At 49.5% G+C, this 19,509-nt stretch overlaps 1 protein-coding gene across 3 annotated transcripts in view; it reads right to left on the reverse strand.

Annotated features, from left to right (window-relative positions):
• The window catches only part of LOC148032807 (hydroxyacylglutathione hydrolase 2, mitochondrial-like), a 96,619-nt gene that overhangs the window by 9,117 nt on the left and 67,993 nt on the right, over window positions 1-19,509 (reverse strand). For all 3 annotated transcript variants that reach the window (XM_087683479.1, XM_087683480.1, XM_087683481.1), the window contains one exon: window positions 12,218-12,318. In XM_087683479.1, the coding sequence (XP_087539605.1) occupies window positions 12,218-12,318 (101 nt within the window). The remainder of the gene's footprint in view (window positions 1-12,217; window positions 12,319-19,509) is intronic.

The raw sequence follows: 19,509 nt of genomic DNA on the forward strand, positions 1-19,509 counted from the left end.
ATCATGCATATATGTTCTTCTCCATCTCATGCCATTACCACACCCTGATTCCCATCATAGTCATTACCTTGCCATCCCGGCTACCACTTTATCTCACAGACATCTACCACATACTCCAGCCAGGTTATGCAGTCTCTGATCTTTGTCCATTATTTCCTTCTATAAAATCGCTCTGCTAGTACAACTAGCTGCTTCCTTACCTACTCCTGCAGCTAGCTTCTTTTCTGCACACCAGGGCCACCAGCAGATCACTGAGTGGGACAGTCCCACAAATAGTTGGTACAAAGATGTGTGGTGACACCTGTGCTCACCTTCAAAGAGAGGTGTCTTTGGGAGTGTACATTTATAAACGGCCAGGAGTTAACTTCCTGCATCTAGTAGGATGGAAGAAACAAGCATACCTTAGAAAACTAGAGCAAGAGTTGCACCAATTTTTCTCCGGACAGGACTGTGAGGAGGCATGGACACTCTTCCAGGACCTGCACCTTCCAATGCCAAATCTCAATGTACTTTTTGGAACATTTGCCAAACATTATGCTCAAAGGTTTGGTGGTCAAAGTTCAACTACTATCTGAAATTGTCAAGTTAGCTATAAGATACTAAATCACTATTCATGGATGGTGTGAAATGAGGAAGAAAGCTTGCACATTTACTTTGGGCAAAGGGTGTAGCAGAGCAAGTACCGATTGCTACTACAGATAGAACCGAGTCACAAAATAAGACTAGGCTTACACTTGGGACAAAGGTTAAATGTGTTCTCCTCAAAACACAAACACCAGGGCAGTAAAACACAAGGCTGAGAATTACAGGCTGTGAGAAGTAGAGAGAGGAAACCAGCCTCAAAACGGTTTGACAGAGGCCCCAACACCAGCCTATGCCAAAATCTGTCAGGTAGGAAGGAAGGAGCCTTCCCAACTGCTAAACACAGATAATAAGGTTTCACAAGGGTACAAAGATGGAAAGAAAAGGTAGATGAACAGTCAGCACAGTAAAGGATAGGGAAAACAGCAACTTCCCTCCCCCCCCCAGTTGCTCCCTCCCCCTGCAGCAACTCCCCCCTCCGGTAGCACAGCAGCGCGATAGGTAGGTTCTCCATAGGGACGCGCAATGGAAACCTCTGGTCAGACGCCAGCGCATTCTCCAAGTGCCCCCCCAGTCAAACACCTTGCGCATCATCCTCTCTGAGGAACAGCTCTTAGCCGTCCGTGCCACAGAGCTGGAGTTGAAAGAAACAACGATCTTTGGTCACGTCGTTGGACACTCCCCATTGAGGGCCCAACTAAAGGATTGGCTCCACTCCACGCTGCGCATTGGCACAGCGCAGATCACAGAGGCAGTCCTCATGGGCCAAGGGATCTTCATGGTTCAACTCACCTCTGCGGACGCAGCTCGTGAGTTAGTGGAGAGCTCACCCAATGCCTCCACGACGGGGGTCATTTACATGCTTCCCTGATATAGCAGCTTCACAGTGGAGACATTTGTGCTCCATAACAGATTTCTGAGACATCCAGTCACCTTACTTTTCCCCGGACTGGCGGTAGAGTACCGCCAGTTAGTGGAGGACTTTGGATGGCTCTTCGGCACAGTTCTTCCTGCCTCCTTCGCAGATGCAGTGACAGCTGCAAGAGTCCCAAAGGTCCGAGTGGCCGTGAAAGACACAAAGAGTACCAAAGTTTTTGGAGATTGAGGTAGCACGTCATTGTGACTAGGCAACCAGGGCAGCACCTACGCTGCCACGACTTTGGGCATCAGGCAGCAAATTGCATGTGTTTCGGAGCCAAGGCGGCTCCACTGACAGGCTTGTAGGTGGACACTGACAGCTACACAGGTCCAAAGACAATAGAGAAGGAAATGACAAGGGGGGCCACAACTAACTCCTCAGACATAACCTCGGTAGCAGGGAGTAGGAGGGCGAGCGACACCTCCCTGGCAAAGCACTCCGCAACCCTCCCCTGTCCACCCCACCTAGCAAGACCGTAGCCCCCCACATCCACCACCACCCACACCATAGACTACCTCACCAGAGATCCCATAGCCCCCACACCCACCCCCCCAACCTCCCATGGATCCCCCACTGACCCTCGCCCACAGGCCCCCCTTTCCAGGGCCACTAGCCCCCTCCCCCCTTCCACACCCGCCACGTACCTTTGACTATCCCACCATTCCTCGATCTTCTTCCCCTCCACCACCTCCTCTGTCGAGCACCCCCCCTGATCCGCAGCCGATACAGGTTATCCCCCCCAGACCCACCCCCCCTCCTCCACAGGAGGTGATGAGCCACACACGCCTACATCCTCCTCGCACCAGCAATCTTGTCCTCCCCACACAACCACCAACTCATCTGCCCCTGCCACCCGTCACACTTTCCCGACACAGGTGAAGCTGTTACCACAGGAGTTCTTCTGCAGTGGCCCGTGGTCCTACCTGAGAGTTGCGGAGCGCGAGAGTTCCCACTACCTCTGGAGGTGGGGATCTTCCTAGTTCGTAAGTCAAGGAGTGGCAAGGTCCATCTACTAGCACCGCCAGATGAACCAAACTACGCCTTTTTCCTTCAGTCCTCTCACTAAGGGGGGACTGGATGACGACACAGATAGAGGAGAAGGTGAAGAGCCAGGTGGCAGACCACATCTCCCAGTGGATGGTAGAAGAAGGACTAGCACTGTTTGCATAGCAATGGCCAAGTTGCATGATGGACATTAACTGGTGGGTTGGTGCCAAGGTCCCACACTTGAGCATTATCTTTCAAGCCCCTCCACAGTGGAGAGCTCCGATGGATATGATTGAGTGGCCCCTAGCACAAGCGGCCCGTTTCTACCAATGTACAGAGTCATAACTCTCAGCATGGCTGATAGATGCATTGGTAGTACCACCTGTAGCATCTATCATCCCTATGGTCCGCCCGAGGGCCACCATGGGGGACTAGAGTTTGCCGTCCAGGCCTGCGGCAAAGCGTACTTGCATGCCCCATAGTTCTTCCTCCACATCAACAGCTTCCACACCAAACAAATACGTGTTCGGTCAGTCACAGTTTTCCCATGAGCTTACACCTTGAATCTTGGAATGTGAATAGTTTCCACTACAGTGGGGCATGTGGTTCCAGGAAGTTGATTATTCGGCATGAGTTGTAGCACCAGCACTTGCGAGAAGGATAGACATCCTACTTTTGCAGGAGCACAAGCTCACCCCCGCCCAAGCCCATCGGGTAGGGAAGATTCTCCCAGGCAGGTCACGCACCTATTGGGAGTACGCCATCGGTGCCCACAACAGGAGTGGAGGCATATGCACCTCTATTGGCTCGAGCCTTACCGCTTGCGTACGGGATCATGGGGCGATTGTGGCAAGGAGGGTTCTATGGGTCAAGTTGGATATTGGGGACTCGTGCGTCAGAGTCCTCAATGTCTATGCCCCCACTCAGGTCAGGGCACACAACAGGTTTTGGGTGGAGATTGCAGCAGGACTCCCAAAGGTGGACTCCTGGATTGTTGGAGGACACTTCAACAACCTGGAGGCCTTAGAGGACCAGCAGGGTAGAAGCAGAAACTACCAAGGCATGGCTGGGGAGGATGTAAAATATTACACGGTGTAGCGAACAGAATCTGAGAAAGAGATAGAGAGTACACAACAGATAAGAGGAGAATCAGTAAATTCTTTAACTCCAAACAACTGATACAAAGATGGCTCTGTCCACCCGTGCGCTTCCACTGTGTGAAGCTTAGATGGCGATCTAGACAGAAGATAGGTGAAGAGCTTAAGGCTAGCTAGAATAACAACTCTGACTGGGTGAAAGATGAGTGTGAGATGGCTGCGAAGGGGTTTAGCTTTTATAGCCCGCGAAGGTCGTTAGGTCGGCCTGCTGACCGACCTACCGTATGAGCCTCCACTAGTCGGCCACGGAATATTCCAGGGAATATTCCCTTAACCCCACAATAGGGGCCCCTTTTAAGTCCCTTACACCGCAACTCGATGCAATGCGCCTCGAGTTACTACCAGCTTAACCACTCCGTCTAACCCAAAGATTAGACCCACAATGGTCACCTTTTTTGCCATCCGGTCACATAGACCTCATCTGATATACAAGTCAGGACTCCACCAATGTCTGGGCTCACACTTGGCTTCTCCTCATAATGGGGGCCTTACAACTTTGAGCACCATGGATCATTGGTAGCACCTAATGAGGGTGGGGCATTGATCATATCTAACACCCCCCCTCAATGTCCACCCATAGGTGAACTATCTCCTCGGCCCAATGCCGAGTCTCTGAAGATGAACTTGAAGCAGATCCTTCGTAAGTGCTTTGGTGAAGATATCTGCTCCATTCTCCTCTGTTGGACAGTAGACCAATTCCACTATCCCATCCTCTATCAAATCACGCACATAGTAATACTGGATCTCTATATGTTTGGTGCGTGCATGAAACACTGGATTTTTGGCAATGGCGATGCAACTCTGATTGTCACATCTCAACACAGTTGGTTCTTCATCCTGCACTCCCATATGCCATAGAATCCTTCTCAACCATACGGCCTCACATGCAGCAAAACAAGCTGCCTTGTACTCTGCTTCGGTAGAAAACAATGCCACTGTTGGTTGCTTCTTACTAATCCAAGAGAAAATTCCTGAACCCAAAGAGAAACAATAACCAGAAACTGACTTCCTGGAATCAATGTCTCCTGCCCAATCTGAGTCACAGTTCCCCACAAGAGAGGTTCCGAAACTGTATGTGATACCATAGTCAAGAGTTTTCTTCAAGTATCTGAGCACCCGCATCCCAGCCTTCCAATGACTCTCATGAGGTTTGTTTGAGAACCTGCTCAAAACACCAACAGCAAAACTGATATCTGGTCTGGTGTTACACAAGTAGATCAGACTACCGACCAACCTCCTATACCTCCCAATGTCTGCTAGTGCTGATGTATCCTCGACGGATAACTTTGCATTCACCTCCATAGGTGTAGCTATCTCCTTGCACTTGGTCATGCCAAATGCCTTCAAGATCTCCCATGCATACTTCTTTTGAGAGATGAAGATCTTTCCTGGCTCTTGCCAGACTTCAATCCCCAAACAATAGTGCAGCAAGCCCAAGTCTGTCATTTCAAACTCAGAACTCAAAGCCTTTCGAGTTTGGTTGATCATATCTTCATAGTCACCTGTAATAAGAAGGTCGTCCATATATAGGACAATCACTACAGACTTTTTACCATCCCTGTAAACATACAAGTTAGCATCTGAGGCACATCTTTTGAAGTTTAGGTTTAAAAAGAACCTATCTATCCGCTGGTACCATGCTCTGGGGGCTTGTTTCAGCCCATACAATGCCTTGTTCAGTTTACACACTTTGTTCTCAGAATGAGGGGCCTCAAACCCTGGTGGCTGAGCCACGTACACCTCCTCCTTGAGGTCACCATTTAAGAACGCTGACTTAACATCCATTTGGTACACTGGCCACTTCTTGTGGGCAGCCACTGCAAGTACCGTGCGAATAGTGGTCATTTGGGCAGTTGGGGCAAATGACTCTTGAAAATCAAACCCTTCAACTTGTGAAAATCCTTGGGCAACCAGTCTAGCTTTGTACTTTTCTAAGGTACCATCAACCTTGTACTTTACCTTCCAGATCCACTTGGTGCCAATAACCTTCCGCTTTGCTGCTCGATCCACTAGCTCCCAAGTGTCATTCTTCATTATGCTGTCATACTCTGCCTGCATAGCAGCCTTCCATGATGGATCTGCAAGTGCTTCTTCTAAGTCAGTTGGCTCCTTTACTTCTCTCATAATCTCAACCATCAAGGCCATATTGACTATGTGAGCAGAAGCTCTCCTTTGCTCCTCTATTCTCTGAGACCTCCTTGGTCCGTCTGCCTTCTCCTCAACAGATGCAGGCATAGGATTATTGTGGTCATAGAGCTGCTTCACCCAGCGCGGCAATGGCTTTTCCGGTGGGGTGATGTCAAGTTGGTGAACTTTTTCCTCATCATCTGAAGATGATGCTTCCTCCTCCTTAAGGATAGGGATAGCTCTCGGGACAGGTTCATAGTGGACTACTTCTTCGCTTGATGATAAAGTGGAAGAACTTGCCTTCTCCTCCTCCACTGTATGTGGCTCCTCCTTGAACACCACATCACGGCTCGCGATAATCTTCTTTGCCTCTTGGTCATATAATTTGTAAGCCTTCTGCTCATCACTATAACCCAAGAAGATACATTTTCTGCTTTTTGGTTGTAACTTGTTTCTCTTCTCATCTGGAACATGTGCATAACATTCACATCCAAAAATTCTGAAATGTGAGACAGATGGTTTCTTACTAGTGTAAGCCTCATGAGGTGTTTTTCCCTTGAGAGCCTTTGTATAGCTCCGATTTAGAATGTAGACTGCAGTATTAACAGCTTCAGCCTAAAAATGGTTAGGCAATCCCTTGCCCTTTAGCATGCATCTTGCCATCTCCACAATGGTGCGATTCCTGCGTTCCACAACACCGTTCTGCTGAGGTGTGTGAGGCGTCAATTGACGCTTGATCCCTTTGCTCTTGCAAAATCCTTCAAACTCCTTTGAGTTGAACTCACTACCACCATCTATTCTAAATTTCTTCACACTTTTCCCTGTTTCATTCTCAACAAGTATTAGCCATTCTTTAAACTTACCAAAAGCTTGAGCCTTATCACGAAGAAAGTACACCCACATCTTCATATTGTAGTCGTCGACAATCAACATAAAATAAGAAGATCCCCCCAAGGCCTGTGTAGGCATCTTACCACACAAGTCAGCATGCACCAACTCTAGAGGAGCCTGTGCTCTATTCTTGCTTTCTTGTGGAAATGCCTTTCTCTGTTGCTTGCCCATCATACAAGCTTCACATGGTTCCTTCAATTCAGTTATTGTAGGTAGGTGAGCAACCATACCTTGCTTTTGCATCTCCTTCAATACTGCAAATCCGATGTGTCCAAACCTTTCATGCCAAAGCTTACTTGTGCCCACTCCAGCGGTGGCTGTAAGAGCACTTAGCTCATACAGGTTGTTCCTTCTTTCTCCTTTACCAACAATTGTGCCAGCACTATCAATAATTCCTGCACCTGTCTTCTTGAACCTCACTTCATGACCAAGATCAGTTATGGCAGCAACTGATAAGAGATTTCTCCTGATTTCGGGAACATACAACACATTTGAAAGCTTTTTGACTTCACCATTTGCAGCAACAAAAGAAATAGTACCTGTGCCCGCAGCAGGGCATTTAGCATCATTTCCAACCGTCACAGTGATGGATTCTTGTAGAGGCTGCATAGAACTGTATAGATCTTTCTTGTTGGTCATGTGACGGGAGGCCCCACTATCCAACACCCATGAGTCAGTGGTAGATTCTTCTTGCACTGAGGAGCACACTTCCTCAATGGTCGCCATGAATAATTCCAACTCTGCTTCAGCCGTATTGGCTGTCTCTTTCCCTTTACTTTTAAGGGTACCATTCTTTTCATCTGCCTTCTTGACACGACAATCTGCAATTGCATGTCCTTTCTTCTTACAGTAGAAGCACTCTCCTTGAAACTTCTTCTTGCCGCCCTTCTTCTTTTTGTCACCATCATTTTTTGTGGAGGAAATACCTTTGCCTTTTGCATTGGCAGAGAATGCAGCATCTCCATTGTTGCTTCCTTCTCGGGCTTTCAGCCTCAACTCCTCCATTAATAATGCACAAAACTCCTCAAAAGTCAACGCTTGAGGTCTCACCTGAGTATTAAGGGCAGTTACTAGTCCATCAAACTTTTGTGGACAAATCCGAAGACACCTCCGAGCTAGCTCTTCACTAGTCTTTTGTATCCCAACGCCAGCTATCTGGTCGCGCAGATTCTTAATCCGAGTGATGAATGCTTCAACCGTCTCTCCTTCAGCAAACTTCTCCGCTGCTAGTTGATTCTCCAAGTTTTGAATCCTTGTTTGGTTTCGTGTTTCATACTGACTCCTTAGTACATTCCAAGCATCTGATGCTTTGGCTGTATGCTGAATCAGAGTCAAAACACTGTCAGAACAGCTTGTAACTAAGGCACACAATGCATCTGCATTCCTTCGTTTCCAAGCTCGTAGAATATCTGCATTCGGAGGAATCATCACACTAGGATTTGATGGGTCGGGGGTAGGCTGTGGTTCTGCGTTAGTCCCCAGCACAGTCTCCAGAAGCTCATAAGAATCAAGGATAGTTGTAATTTTGAACTTCCACAAGGTGTAGTTTGTACCATCTAACTTGCCTTCGCTGAAGGTTGGTGGACGAATCCTCAGTGTTTGAATAGCCGGTACAGCAGCACCACCTCCTGCACCGCTTCCTGATGTGCCAGAACTGCTTCCCGGAGTCGACATAGTTTCTCTTTGCTGTTGAAGCCTTTGCCTCTTGCACGCTCTCCGATCTCTAGAGCCCCCTGGGCTCTGATACCATGTAAAATATTACACGGCGCAGCGAACAGAATCTGAGAAGAGATAGAGAGTACACAACAGATAAGAGGAGAATCAGTAAATTCTTTAACTCCAAACAACTGATACAAAGATGGCTCTGTCCACCCGTGCGCTTCCACTGTGTGAAGCTTAGATGGCGATCTAGACAGAAGATAGGTGAAGAGCTTAAGGCTAGCTGGAATAACAACTCTGACTGGGTGAAAGATGAGTGTGAGATGGCTACGAAGGGGTTTAGCTTTTATAGCCCGCGAAGGTCGTTAGGTCGGCCTGCTGACCGACCTACCGTATGAGCCTCCACTAGTCGGCCACGGAATATTCCCTTAACCATCAAGCCCGGGGCGCTGCCCCCGGACCCCCGCCAGGGGGGCCGCTGGCTCCCCTGGGACCCCCCAGCCAAGGGCCGCTTCCGCGGCCCCCAGACCCCACAATAGGGGCCCCTTTTAACTCCCTTACACCGCAACTCGATGCAATGCGCCTCGAGTTGCTACCAGCTTAACCACTCCGTCTAACCCAAAGATTAGACCCACAATGGTCACCTTTTTTGCCATCCGGTCACATAGACCTCATCTGATATACAAGTCAGGACTTCACCAATGTCTGGGCTCACACTTGGCTTCTCCTCATAATGGGGGCCTTACAACTTTGAGCACCATGGATCATTGGTAGCACCTAATGAGGGTGGGGCATTGATCATATCTAACAAGGAGCAGGAGGCATGGAAGGTCTTTCTACTGGCAGTAGGAGCTCGCGATGCTTGGAGAGACCCAGCTTTCCTCAGGAGGGAAAGGTCCTTGGACTTCTCGTAGGGATACAGGAGGCTAGGGGGAGTCTTGCTGGAGCGGTTAGACAGATTCTATGTGGGAGAGTGGGGATGCTCTCGCGGAGACCAGATAGGGTAGTTGGCTGGCACCACTTTGTCGGATCACTGCCTAGTCCTCCTGACACTTGATCCCCTAACATCTTCCCTAGGTATACAATCCTTTCGGATCCCTGACTCAATCTACAAGAGAGAGGAGGTGAAGAGACAGATTGAGCAGTTTGGACTAGGGAGTGGAGTAGGAGGGACCGGATTACAGAGGTTGCAAAGGTCCTAGCCAAGTCAAGTAGTATCTGCCACGAGGCAGCCCTATAGGCCACGCCGTAGTCCTCGGAGGAGGAGAGAGCACTCCGACGGGACCTAGCAGCCACCCTGAGATTATTACAGGAGACACCAAGGGATCCCATCCTCCATGCACAGGAGGTGAGCGCACGAGCGGCCATCGCTGGCCTAGAGGACAAGCGCTTGAAGTTCTCATTCTGCACCTCAACAGCCTTTTGGGCACGCAAGGGGGACATGATGTGCAGGGAGTTCTTTCAGGCACACCAGCCTCACACCTCAGGAGAGCAAATATGCAACCTTCGGAATCAATATGGGAGGATTCGCTCTAGCCCAGACGAGGTGATGGAGATTGCCACCAACTACTATAGATGCCTTTTCCAGCAAGAGACAACCTCGGCCAAAGGATAGCATTGCAGACAACAAGTTTGGGATCACATCCCGTCCCTCATCACAGAGAAGATGGGACGCTTCCTCCTAGCCCCCTTCACAAAGAAGGAATTAGAGGAGGCTTTCCACACACAGGACGGGCAGAAATGCCCCGGAGAGGATGGCCTCTCTAAGGCCTTCTTCACCACCTTTTAAGAGGTAGTGAAGGACCCCTTACTGTTGGCTTTCCAAGAGATTTTCAGTTCAGGTCGGATGCTGTGGAGCTTATCGGCAGGTCTTATCAGTCTCCCTTCCAAAGGGGGAGACCGGTTGGAACTATCCCACTGGAGACCGATCACCTTGTTGCCAGTTGCCTATAAGGCACTGGCAAAGATGATTGGCAGGCAACTCCGCCCCGTGCTTCCCGACATCATTCATGGCACACAGACATGCTTTGTTCAGGATAGGAGCATCCTAGACAATGTCTTTACCTTCTTTGAGGCGATAGAGTGGGCCCAACACAGTGGTCAGGGATTGGCTATAATACTACTGGATTTTGAGAAAGCCTATAACAAGGTGGACTGGGACTTCTTGGAGGGCACCATGGAGAGGTTGGGCTTCCCCCAAGCATGGATCCATGGGGTCTCTGCAGTCTACGGATCGGCTACCAACAGGGTTCTCATAGGTGGCAGGAGAGGGGAGGAGTTTTGGCTGGAGAGATTGATACGGCAAGGCTGCCCACTAGCCTCGTATCTGTTCCTACTCTTTGCAAAGGCGATGTATCACTTCCTTAGATCATGAGTGTGGGTCACACGGCCTCTGACTTCCAGTGAGAGAGGAGACGGAGCTGTTAGACTCAGAGTACACAGATGATACAAAACTTTACATAGAGGAAGATGAGTTGATGCTGGAGAGAGTGAGAATAGCTCTCGAGGTGTTCTATACTACAGCAGGAGCGAAAATCAACTGGCGGAAATCGGTTGGTTTCCTTATAGACCCGAACTCTAGTACGGAGTGGGGCGTCCACTTGGGATTTAGATGGATGTGTAGCCGTCCGCTACCTAGGGTTCCAGGTGGGACTAGACATCACCCTCAGCCAATAGTTTCTTCCACTCCTCAACTCTATTCGGAGAAAGCTGACCTATCGGAGTACTGCTCGCCTCTCCCTAGCGGACTAAGCCCTGGTGGTCAACCAGGTCCTCCTAGCGACAGCTTGGTACATCACCTCATGTTGGTGCTTCTCCTAGTCATGTGCTACTCAGCTTCGCCACCTAGTGTGGAATTTCCTCTGGGCTGGGTCAGACGGTTCCACGGACTCTCGGGCCAAGGTGACGTTGGCCACCATCATGCGGCATCGATTAGAGGAAGGGCTTGAGATCATTGACCCAGAGTATCAAAGTATGGCCCTTTTGGGCAAGCTTGTAGTCCACAGTCTCACACCAGGAAGGCAGACCTGGAAGGTCCTACTACATGAGGATCTCCAGGAGTGCATGTCGAGGCTTGGCGGGGATTGGAGACCATCCTTGAGATGGATCTTCACAACGGCCCAGATCACGACCCCAAATCCCCCTTCCTACGTAGCTTACTTCGTGTGTGGCAAGGCCTTCGTAAGGCCCTAATTTAGAGCCCCCCAAGTTGCCAGGAGGAGATAGACCGTCAGCCAATGATCTGAAACCCCCATGTCAGAAATCAGGAGGAGGTACAGATCGGCGAGCGCCCCCACATCTAGTGGGCTGGTTGGGAGGCCGGCCCAGCTCGCACCATCAGGACCTGGCAGGAGGTGTACAGGTTGGTGGACGAGGAGGTGTTGCAATGGGCATCAGGTTGCCAGAGAGGAGTCGAGTTGAGGAGAAGGGAGATTGACGCAGCAATACCTCAAGAGTGGCTTGCTCCCCTGATACGAGAGCCGATGACAATCAAGAATTCAATTGCAATGTGAGCATACACATACACTCCACGTATGCTTCTAAACATGACCATGGCTGCTCCTTTTTTAAACAGAAACTTGGGTGATCGATGAAAAATAGGCAGCTAGTTTAAAATAGGTCCAGAAATATGTTGACCATTACTTAGAGTTAGGAAGCCTATCGAAACTTGTGGAATAACAACTTCTAATCCCCTATCTTTGTTAATATAGTTACAGGTATCAGCATGCACAATTCTTTCCTACTCACACAGATTTCATTTGAGGGCAGAAGCAGGTTTGAAGAAATATGGAAAAATCACACACCCATAATATCATTAGCTTAATTGCTCACAATATATTTGCAATTTCTTTTTCTTTGCAACAATGTAACTTAAAAAGCAATAATGTGCAATGACCTGTTCAGGCGTCCCTTCAAAAAGTTTGCCACATGATAATGAAAACAATGTATCTCCAGTAAATATGACCGTCGAGCTTGGAAAGGAGAAACATATGTGCCCTACATTCAAAGGGAAAAGAAGCCAATTTGATGAGCAAATAGATCAAATAGAAGTCTGTCGTCTCCCAAAACAAGCAGATGTATCCTATATAATGAGAAGAAATTATCCAGACAAAATGCTAAGAGTTGCCATGGAGGCATCTCATGTATAATATCATGCCAATTGTGATTCAAGTCAATGTTTGTAACACCAATCCCTTGGAAATCAGCTTTGTCTCATTTGAGGTTTAAGAAAAGGTCATTAGCATGGAAGGTCGACAGGTAGGCTATGACAATCAGCAGTGAACTGTAGCAAAGTGCCAAATACCAGTAGAGGATACAAATCATCTCTTAGGTGTCATTATTCAATAGAACCTTGGCTACAACAGGTGAATTGCTACTGCATATGGTTTTCTGCTAAACACGATCAGAAATCCTACAATAACAGAATTGTTGAAGGGTTTTGTCCATGAAACCCTAAACCCAGCAAATGGGTGGGGGATTCATGTCAGAAAATTTTAGCCATATTTTCCATAGTGACATGGAATGGCCATTTTCTAGCTTCCTGTCCCAGTTCCACCTATCCTCAAACTGTCCCAATCCTGTCCCCTTGTTAGAGCTCCCTCTGATGGTGACAAGGAATGGGAGTTCTAGACCCTGTCCCCATTCCCATTCCCAAAACCCGTCCCATGTCACTATGATATTTTGAATCTTAATCTATGTAATGGAACACCTAGCAATCTGTGTGTGTGTGTGTGTGTGTGTGTGTGTGTGTGTGTGTGCGCGCGCGTGCGCAATATAAGCTTAAAGCTATTAATATAGAAAATAGATAGATGAACTTATTTTAAGGCCCTAAGTAGAGATAGATTGTGTCTTAGTCGTAAGTGGTGGTTGACTATTGCACCAAGATCCTCATCCTTAGCATAGTAACATGGGACATGTCTTGAGGATGGGGATAGGGACTAGGATAGGAATTGCCATCCCCTATTACCATGAGAGAGGGATCTAACATGGGGACGGGGATAGGAATTGCCATCTCCATCACCATGAAATGGGGCTCTAACATGGGGATGGGACTCTGACGCTACGTGGATGGGATGGGGCTGGGACAAGAAGCTAGAAAACGGTCATCCCATGTTAATATGCTCCTTAGTCCTAGCAAGAAAAAGAAGCATAGTACCACCTCTACCATTTGATTCCATGTCTATGAGCGGTCTTCATCTCTTGAGCATCCACTCTAGGAAAGGCCTTTCCATATTGTACAGAACATTAATGGAAATGGGTTTCATTTAGGCGTTCCATCTCATTGGTTGATTCACAATTCATTTCACATTATTTATTGAAACCACTCAAAGGAACTCTACCAATAACTCTAGTTATGGATGATCCTTCCTTCGCGATCTTACATTAATTTTTGTTTCTAAATCTATTATTGATCATGATAAGACGCCCAGGCACAAACTTTCATAGATTTTGAGTAAAATATAAAAAGCATTTTGTCAAGGAATCCTAGTGGATTCAAAAGTCATCTCTTACTCCAATCTATGATCATATGACATTCACGATCACATTAAATTTGAGTCAAACACAAATTCGACACATGAGGCAATTGTTGGACAATCCACAAGTCCTTATTCTCATATTTTATGTGCCAATTTGCACCCAAGGCATCACATTGCCTGATGTTTCTATCGGATGGGTCTTATGTTTTCAGTTTCCCTAGTTGATTTACAACAACTTGCCACCAAAGGCAGTACTAGCATGTCAAATGGGGTTTATATTTCTAGTTTCCCTAGTTGATTCAGTACAACTTGCTGCCAGAGGCAGCACTAGCATGTGGCTAATAGCTAGTGCTATTTTGTTTTTGACACCTATGTGATCCCATTAGAGATGTGATGGCTATATATGTCATCTAGCTCATATGTGAAGTAGAAGGTGGTAGGCTGAGGGTCTAGGGGTGGCTAGGATCTATGGGAGTGGAGAGGAGCGTTAGATTTATTTATCCTTATGTGTGAACGCACATTATTGTGTGTAAAAGAGTGTGTTTAGGTATGAGTACCTTTTGCACCACTTACCATTAAAAGGTGTAGGTGGATACCTTAGCCTACATATTTGGGCCCTGTCACTTGTACTTTCATCACACATATCTCACTATTAATCTATCTTTTAGTTTGTGTATGGGCAAGAGTACTCTCTCTCTCTCTCTCTCTCTCTCTCTCTCTCTCTCTCAAATTAGACCATATATTCACATTGACAGCCTTGATCGAGAAGGAACGATCACGAAGGCAAAAAATCTATTGTTGTTTCGTAGATTTCCGCAAAGCTTTTGATACAGTACCACGTGCAAGACTCATGCAGAGGTTGCACACCATTAGGGTCCAAGTGAATATGCAGCGGTCTATTTATACATTATATGAGACAGTGACAGGTAGAGTACGACTGCCTAGAGGCAAATCAAACTTAATGTCTAGCACAGTTGGTGTAAAGCAAGGCTATCTGCTCTCTCCTTTGCTGTTTGGATTGCACATTGACAAGATTTCAGATTACATACAAAGATGGGGTGGTATGGAAGCCAACTTGGCAAGGGTATTGATACCAATTTTGCTATATGCAGATGATATTGTGCTCATCTAATTTTTCTCTCCCGACCAACATGTCACTGCCCTCGCCCCCGTGCCCCGTGAACTACGCTGCTGCCTCGCTATCGCGCTGCCCCCCCCCCCCCCCCCGTTCGTCATCAACGCTGCGCCATCACACCTCACCCGCCTCGCCATCACATCACGCTGCCTCGTGACCCCCGCCATCATGCTGCGCTTGCACCCCCCCAACCCTGCGCCCCCGCAACCACACTTTGCCCGCGCCCCCACCGCCCTGTGGATCCCCCCCTCCTTGCGCCCCCGCCACTGCATTGGCACAGCGTAGATCGTGGAGGCTGTCCTCATGGGCCGTGGGATCTTCATGGTGTGTCTCACCTCCGCGGTCGCAGCTCGAGAGTTAGTGGAGAGCTTGCACTATGCCTCCACAAAGGGGGTCATTCACATGGTCCCCTGGTACTGCGGCTTTACAGTGGAATCATTTGAGCTCCACAACAGTTTTCTCTGACACCCTATCACATTACTTTTTCCCAGACTCGCGGTAGAGTACCGCCAGTTAGTGGAGGACTTTGGTAGGCTCTTCAGCACAATTCTCCCTACCTCCTTCGCGGATGCTATGACAGCTGCAGAAGTCCAAAGTACGGGTGGCTGTGAAAGACAGAGAGTATACCCAAGTTCTTGGAGATAGAGGCTGGAGGTCACTCTTTTAGGCAGCAGGTCATTGTGACCGGGCAACCAGGGCAGTGCTTGCGCTACCATGACTTTGAGCATCAGGCAATTGACTGTACGCACTTCAGAGCCAAGGCAGCTCTGTCGACAGGCCCACAGGTCGATGCTGATGGCTTCACACAAGTCCAGAGACGACAGAGAGGGAGACGGCAGGGGGGGCCACATCCAGCTCCGCAGACACAACCTTGTCAACAGGGAGCAAGAGGGCGAGCACCACCCCCTCAGCAGAGCACTCTACAACCCCCCCTACCTGCCCCACCCGACAGGGCCACAGCCCCGCACGTCCACCACCCGCGACACAGACTACCGCATCGGAGAGCCCACACCCCCCACACCCATCCTCCCCCACCTCCCATGCTCACCCCACTGACCCGAGCCCACCGCCCCCCCCCCTCGCACCCACCATGCACCTCCGCCCATCCCACCATCCCTCCATCTTTTTCCCCCCCACCACCTCCCGCTGTTGTCACAGGAGTTCTTCCGCAGTGGCCCATGGTCCTACCTGAGAGTTGCGGAGCGCGAAGAGTTCTCACTACCTCTAGAGGTGGGGATCTTCGTGGTTCGCAAGTCAAGGAGGGGCAAGGTCCATCTACTAGCACCACCGGATGGACCAAACTACGCCTTCTTCTTTCAGTCCTCCAACTCAGGGGTTTGGACGACGACACAGATAGAGGAGGAGTTAAAGAGTCACATGGAGAACCACATCTCCCAATGAATGGGAGATGAAGGACTAGCACTGTTCGCACAACAGTGGCCTAGCTGCATGATGGACATTAACTCGTGGGCTGGTGCTGGGCTCCCGCACTTGAGCATCATTTTTCGAGCCCCTCCACAGTGGAAAGCTCCGCATGATGTGATCGAGTGGCCCTTGGCACAGGTGGCCCATTTTTACCAATGCACAAAGTCACGACTCTCAGCATGGCTGATTAACGCATTGACAGTGCCACCTGGAGCATTTATTACCCCTATGGTCCGGCCGAGGGCCACCATGGGGAATTGGAGTTCTCCATCCAGACCTGCGGCAAAGTGCACTTGCATTCCTCATAGTTTCTCCTCCTCATCGCAACCTCCACATCGAATAGATGCCTATTCGGTCAATCACAGGTTTCCCCATGAGCTCACCTTGCTTCATGGAATGTGAACAGTCTCCACTATAGTGGGACATGTGGTTCTAGGAAGTTGATTGTTTGGCAAGAGCTGCAGTCTGCCCTGGCCAGATGGATTGACATCCTACTTCTACAGGAGCACAAGCTCACGCCCACCCAGGCCCAGCAGGTAGGAAAGGTACTCCCGGGCAGCTCCCGCACATACTGGGAGCAAGCCATAGGTGCCCACGGCAAGAGTGGAGGCGTATACACCTCTATCGGCCCGAGTCTCACCGCCTGTGTACGAGATCACGGGACGATAGTGGCAAGGAGGGTTTTATGGATCAGACTGGACATTAGGGGCTCGTGCCTAGGAGTCCTCAATGTCTATGCCCCTACAGAGGTTAGGCACACAGCAGATTCTGGGTGGAGATCGCAGAGGGACTCCCAGAGGTGGATTCCTGGATCATTGGAGGAGATTTCAACAACCTGGAGCGTTGGAGGAGAAACACGGCAGAGGCAGAAATTACCAAGGCATGGCTGGGGAGGAGCAGGAGGCATGGGAGGTATTTTTACTAGCAGTAGGTGCACGCGATGCCTGGAGAGACCCTGCCTTCCACAGGTTAGAGAGGTCGCTAGACTTCTCCTGGGGATACATGCATTTAGGTGGAGCCCTGCTAGAGCGGTTGGACAGATTTTATGTGGGGGACTGGGGAGGCTCCTGTGGAGGCCAGATAGGGCAGTTGGCGGGCACCACGTTGTTTGATCACTGCCCGGTTCTCCTGACACTAGACCCCCCAGCATCTACCCTAGACACACGATCCTGTCGGATCCCTAACTTGATCTATAGAAGGGAGGAGATAACGAGACAGATAGAGCAGCTTTGGACTAGGGAATGGGGTAGGAGGGATTCGATCGCAGAGGAGGTTGCAGAGGTCCTAGCTGAATCAAGAAGAATCTGCCAAGAGCCAACCATACAGGCCAGGCAGGAGAGCTGGGAAGAGGAGAGAGCACTCCGGCGGGACCTTGCAACCACGCAGAGATTACTACAGGAGGCACCCGGGGATCCCACCCTCCACGCACAGGAGGTGCGAGCACGATCAGCCATTGCGGGCCTAGAGAACAGGCGCTCAGAGTTCTCCTTCTGCACCTCAGTAGCTTTCTGGGCGTGGAAGGGGGATACGACGTGCAGGGAGTTCTTCCACGTGCACCAGCCTCGCACCTCAGGAGAGCAGATACGTAGCCTCCGAGATCAGTATGGGAGGACTCGCTCTAGCCCAGACGAGGTGATGGAGATTGCCACTGACTACTACCGTCGCCTCTTCCAACAGGAGACAGCCTCAGCTAGAGGACAGCGACGTAGGCAGCAAGTTTGGGATCAATCCCGTCTCTCGTCACAGAGGAGATGGGACGCTCCCTCCTAGCCCCCTTCACAGAGAAGGAACTAGAAGAGGCTTTCCATACGTAAGACGGGTAGAAATTCCCAAGAGAGGATGGCCTCTCCAAGGCCTTCTTTACTACCTACTGGGAAGTGGTGAAGGACCCTCTCCTGATGGCCTTCCAGGAGATTTTCATTCCAGGATCTTTCGGCAAGCCTCATCAGTCTTCTCCCCAAAGGGGGAGATCGATTGGAGCTTTCCCAATGGAGACCGATCACCTTGTTGTCAATGGCCTATAAGGCATTGGCAAAGATGATTAGTAGGCAACTACGCCCCGTGTTGCCAGACATCATCCATGACACACAGACAGGCTTTGTCTAGGATAGGATCATCCTAGACAATGTATTTACATTCTTTGAGGCGACAGAGTGGACTCAGCATAGTGAGCAGAGACTAGCCGTACTTCTCTTGCATTTCGAGAAAGCCTATGACAGGGTGGAGTGGGATTTCCTAGAGGCACCATGGCGAGGTTGGGTTTCCCACAAGCTTGGATTCAAGGGGTCTCTGCACTTTACAGATCGGCCACCAACAAGATTCTCATAGGTGGTAGGCATGGGGAGGAATTTCGACTGGAGAGATCGGTCCGGCAGGGCTGCCCCCTAGCCCCGTACCTGTTCCTGCTCTTTGTAGAGGCGATGTCTCACTTCCTCAGGTCCCGTATGAGCGGTTTACGCGGCCTCCAACTTCCAATAAGAGAGGAGTTGAAGTCGCTAGACTCAAAGTATGCAGACAGTATAGCACTCTACATAGAGGACGATGAGCTGATGTTGGAGAGAGTGAGGCTGGCCCTTGAGGTGTTTTGTTCAGTGGCGAGAGCGAAAATCAATTGGCGAAAGTCGGTTGGTTTTCTCACAATCCCGGACTCTAGTACAAAGTGGAGCATCCACCATGGATTTAGATAGGTTGAGCAAAGGGCAGACCATTCGGTACCTAGGATTCCAGGTGGGACTCGACATCACTCCTGCCCAGCAGTTTCTTCCAGTCTTCGACTCTATTCAGAGGAAGCTGACCTACTGGAGTACGGCTCGTCTCTCACTAGCCGGCCGAGCCCTGGTGATTAATTAGGTCCTCCTAGCGATGGCCTGGTACATCGCCTCGTGTTGGTGTTTCTCCTTGTCTTGCGTAGTGCAGCTTCACTGCCTTGTTTGGAACTTCCTCTAGTCCGAGTCTGACGGCTCTAGGGATTCCTGGAGCAAGGTGGCATGGGCAACCATTATACGGCATCGGTCAGAGGGAGAGCTTGGGAGTTTTAGAGTATGGCCCTCTTGGGAAAGCTAGTTGTACGCGGTCTCACACCGAGAGGGCAGACCTAGAAGGTCCTACTATAGGAGGGTATTCAAGATTGTAGACTGAGGCTTGACGGTG

Source organism: Lygodium microphyllum, chromosome 8 (genome assembly GCF_053477565.2).
Source record: "Lygodium microphyllum isolate KBCC chromosome 8, Lygodium_microphyllum_v1.1.10, whole genome shotgun sequence".
Classification (NCBI taxonomy): Eukaryota; Viridiplantae; Streptophyta; class Polypodiopsida; order Schizaeales; family Lygodiaceae; genus Lygodium; species Lygodium microphyllum.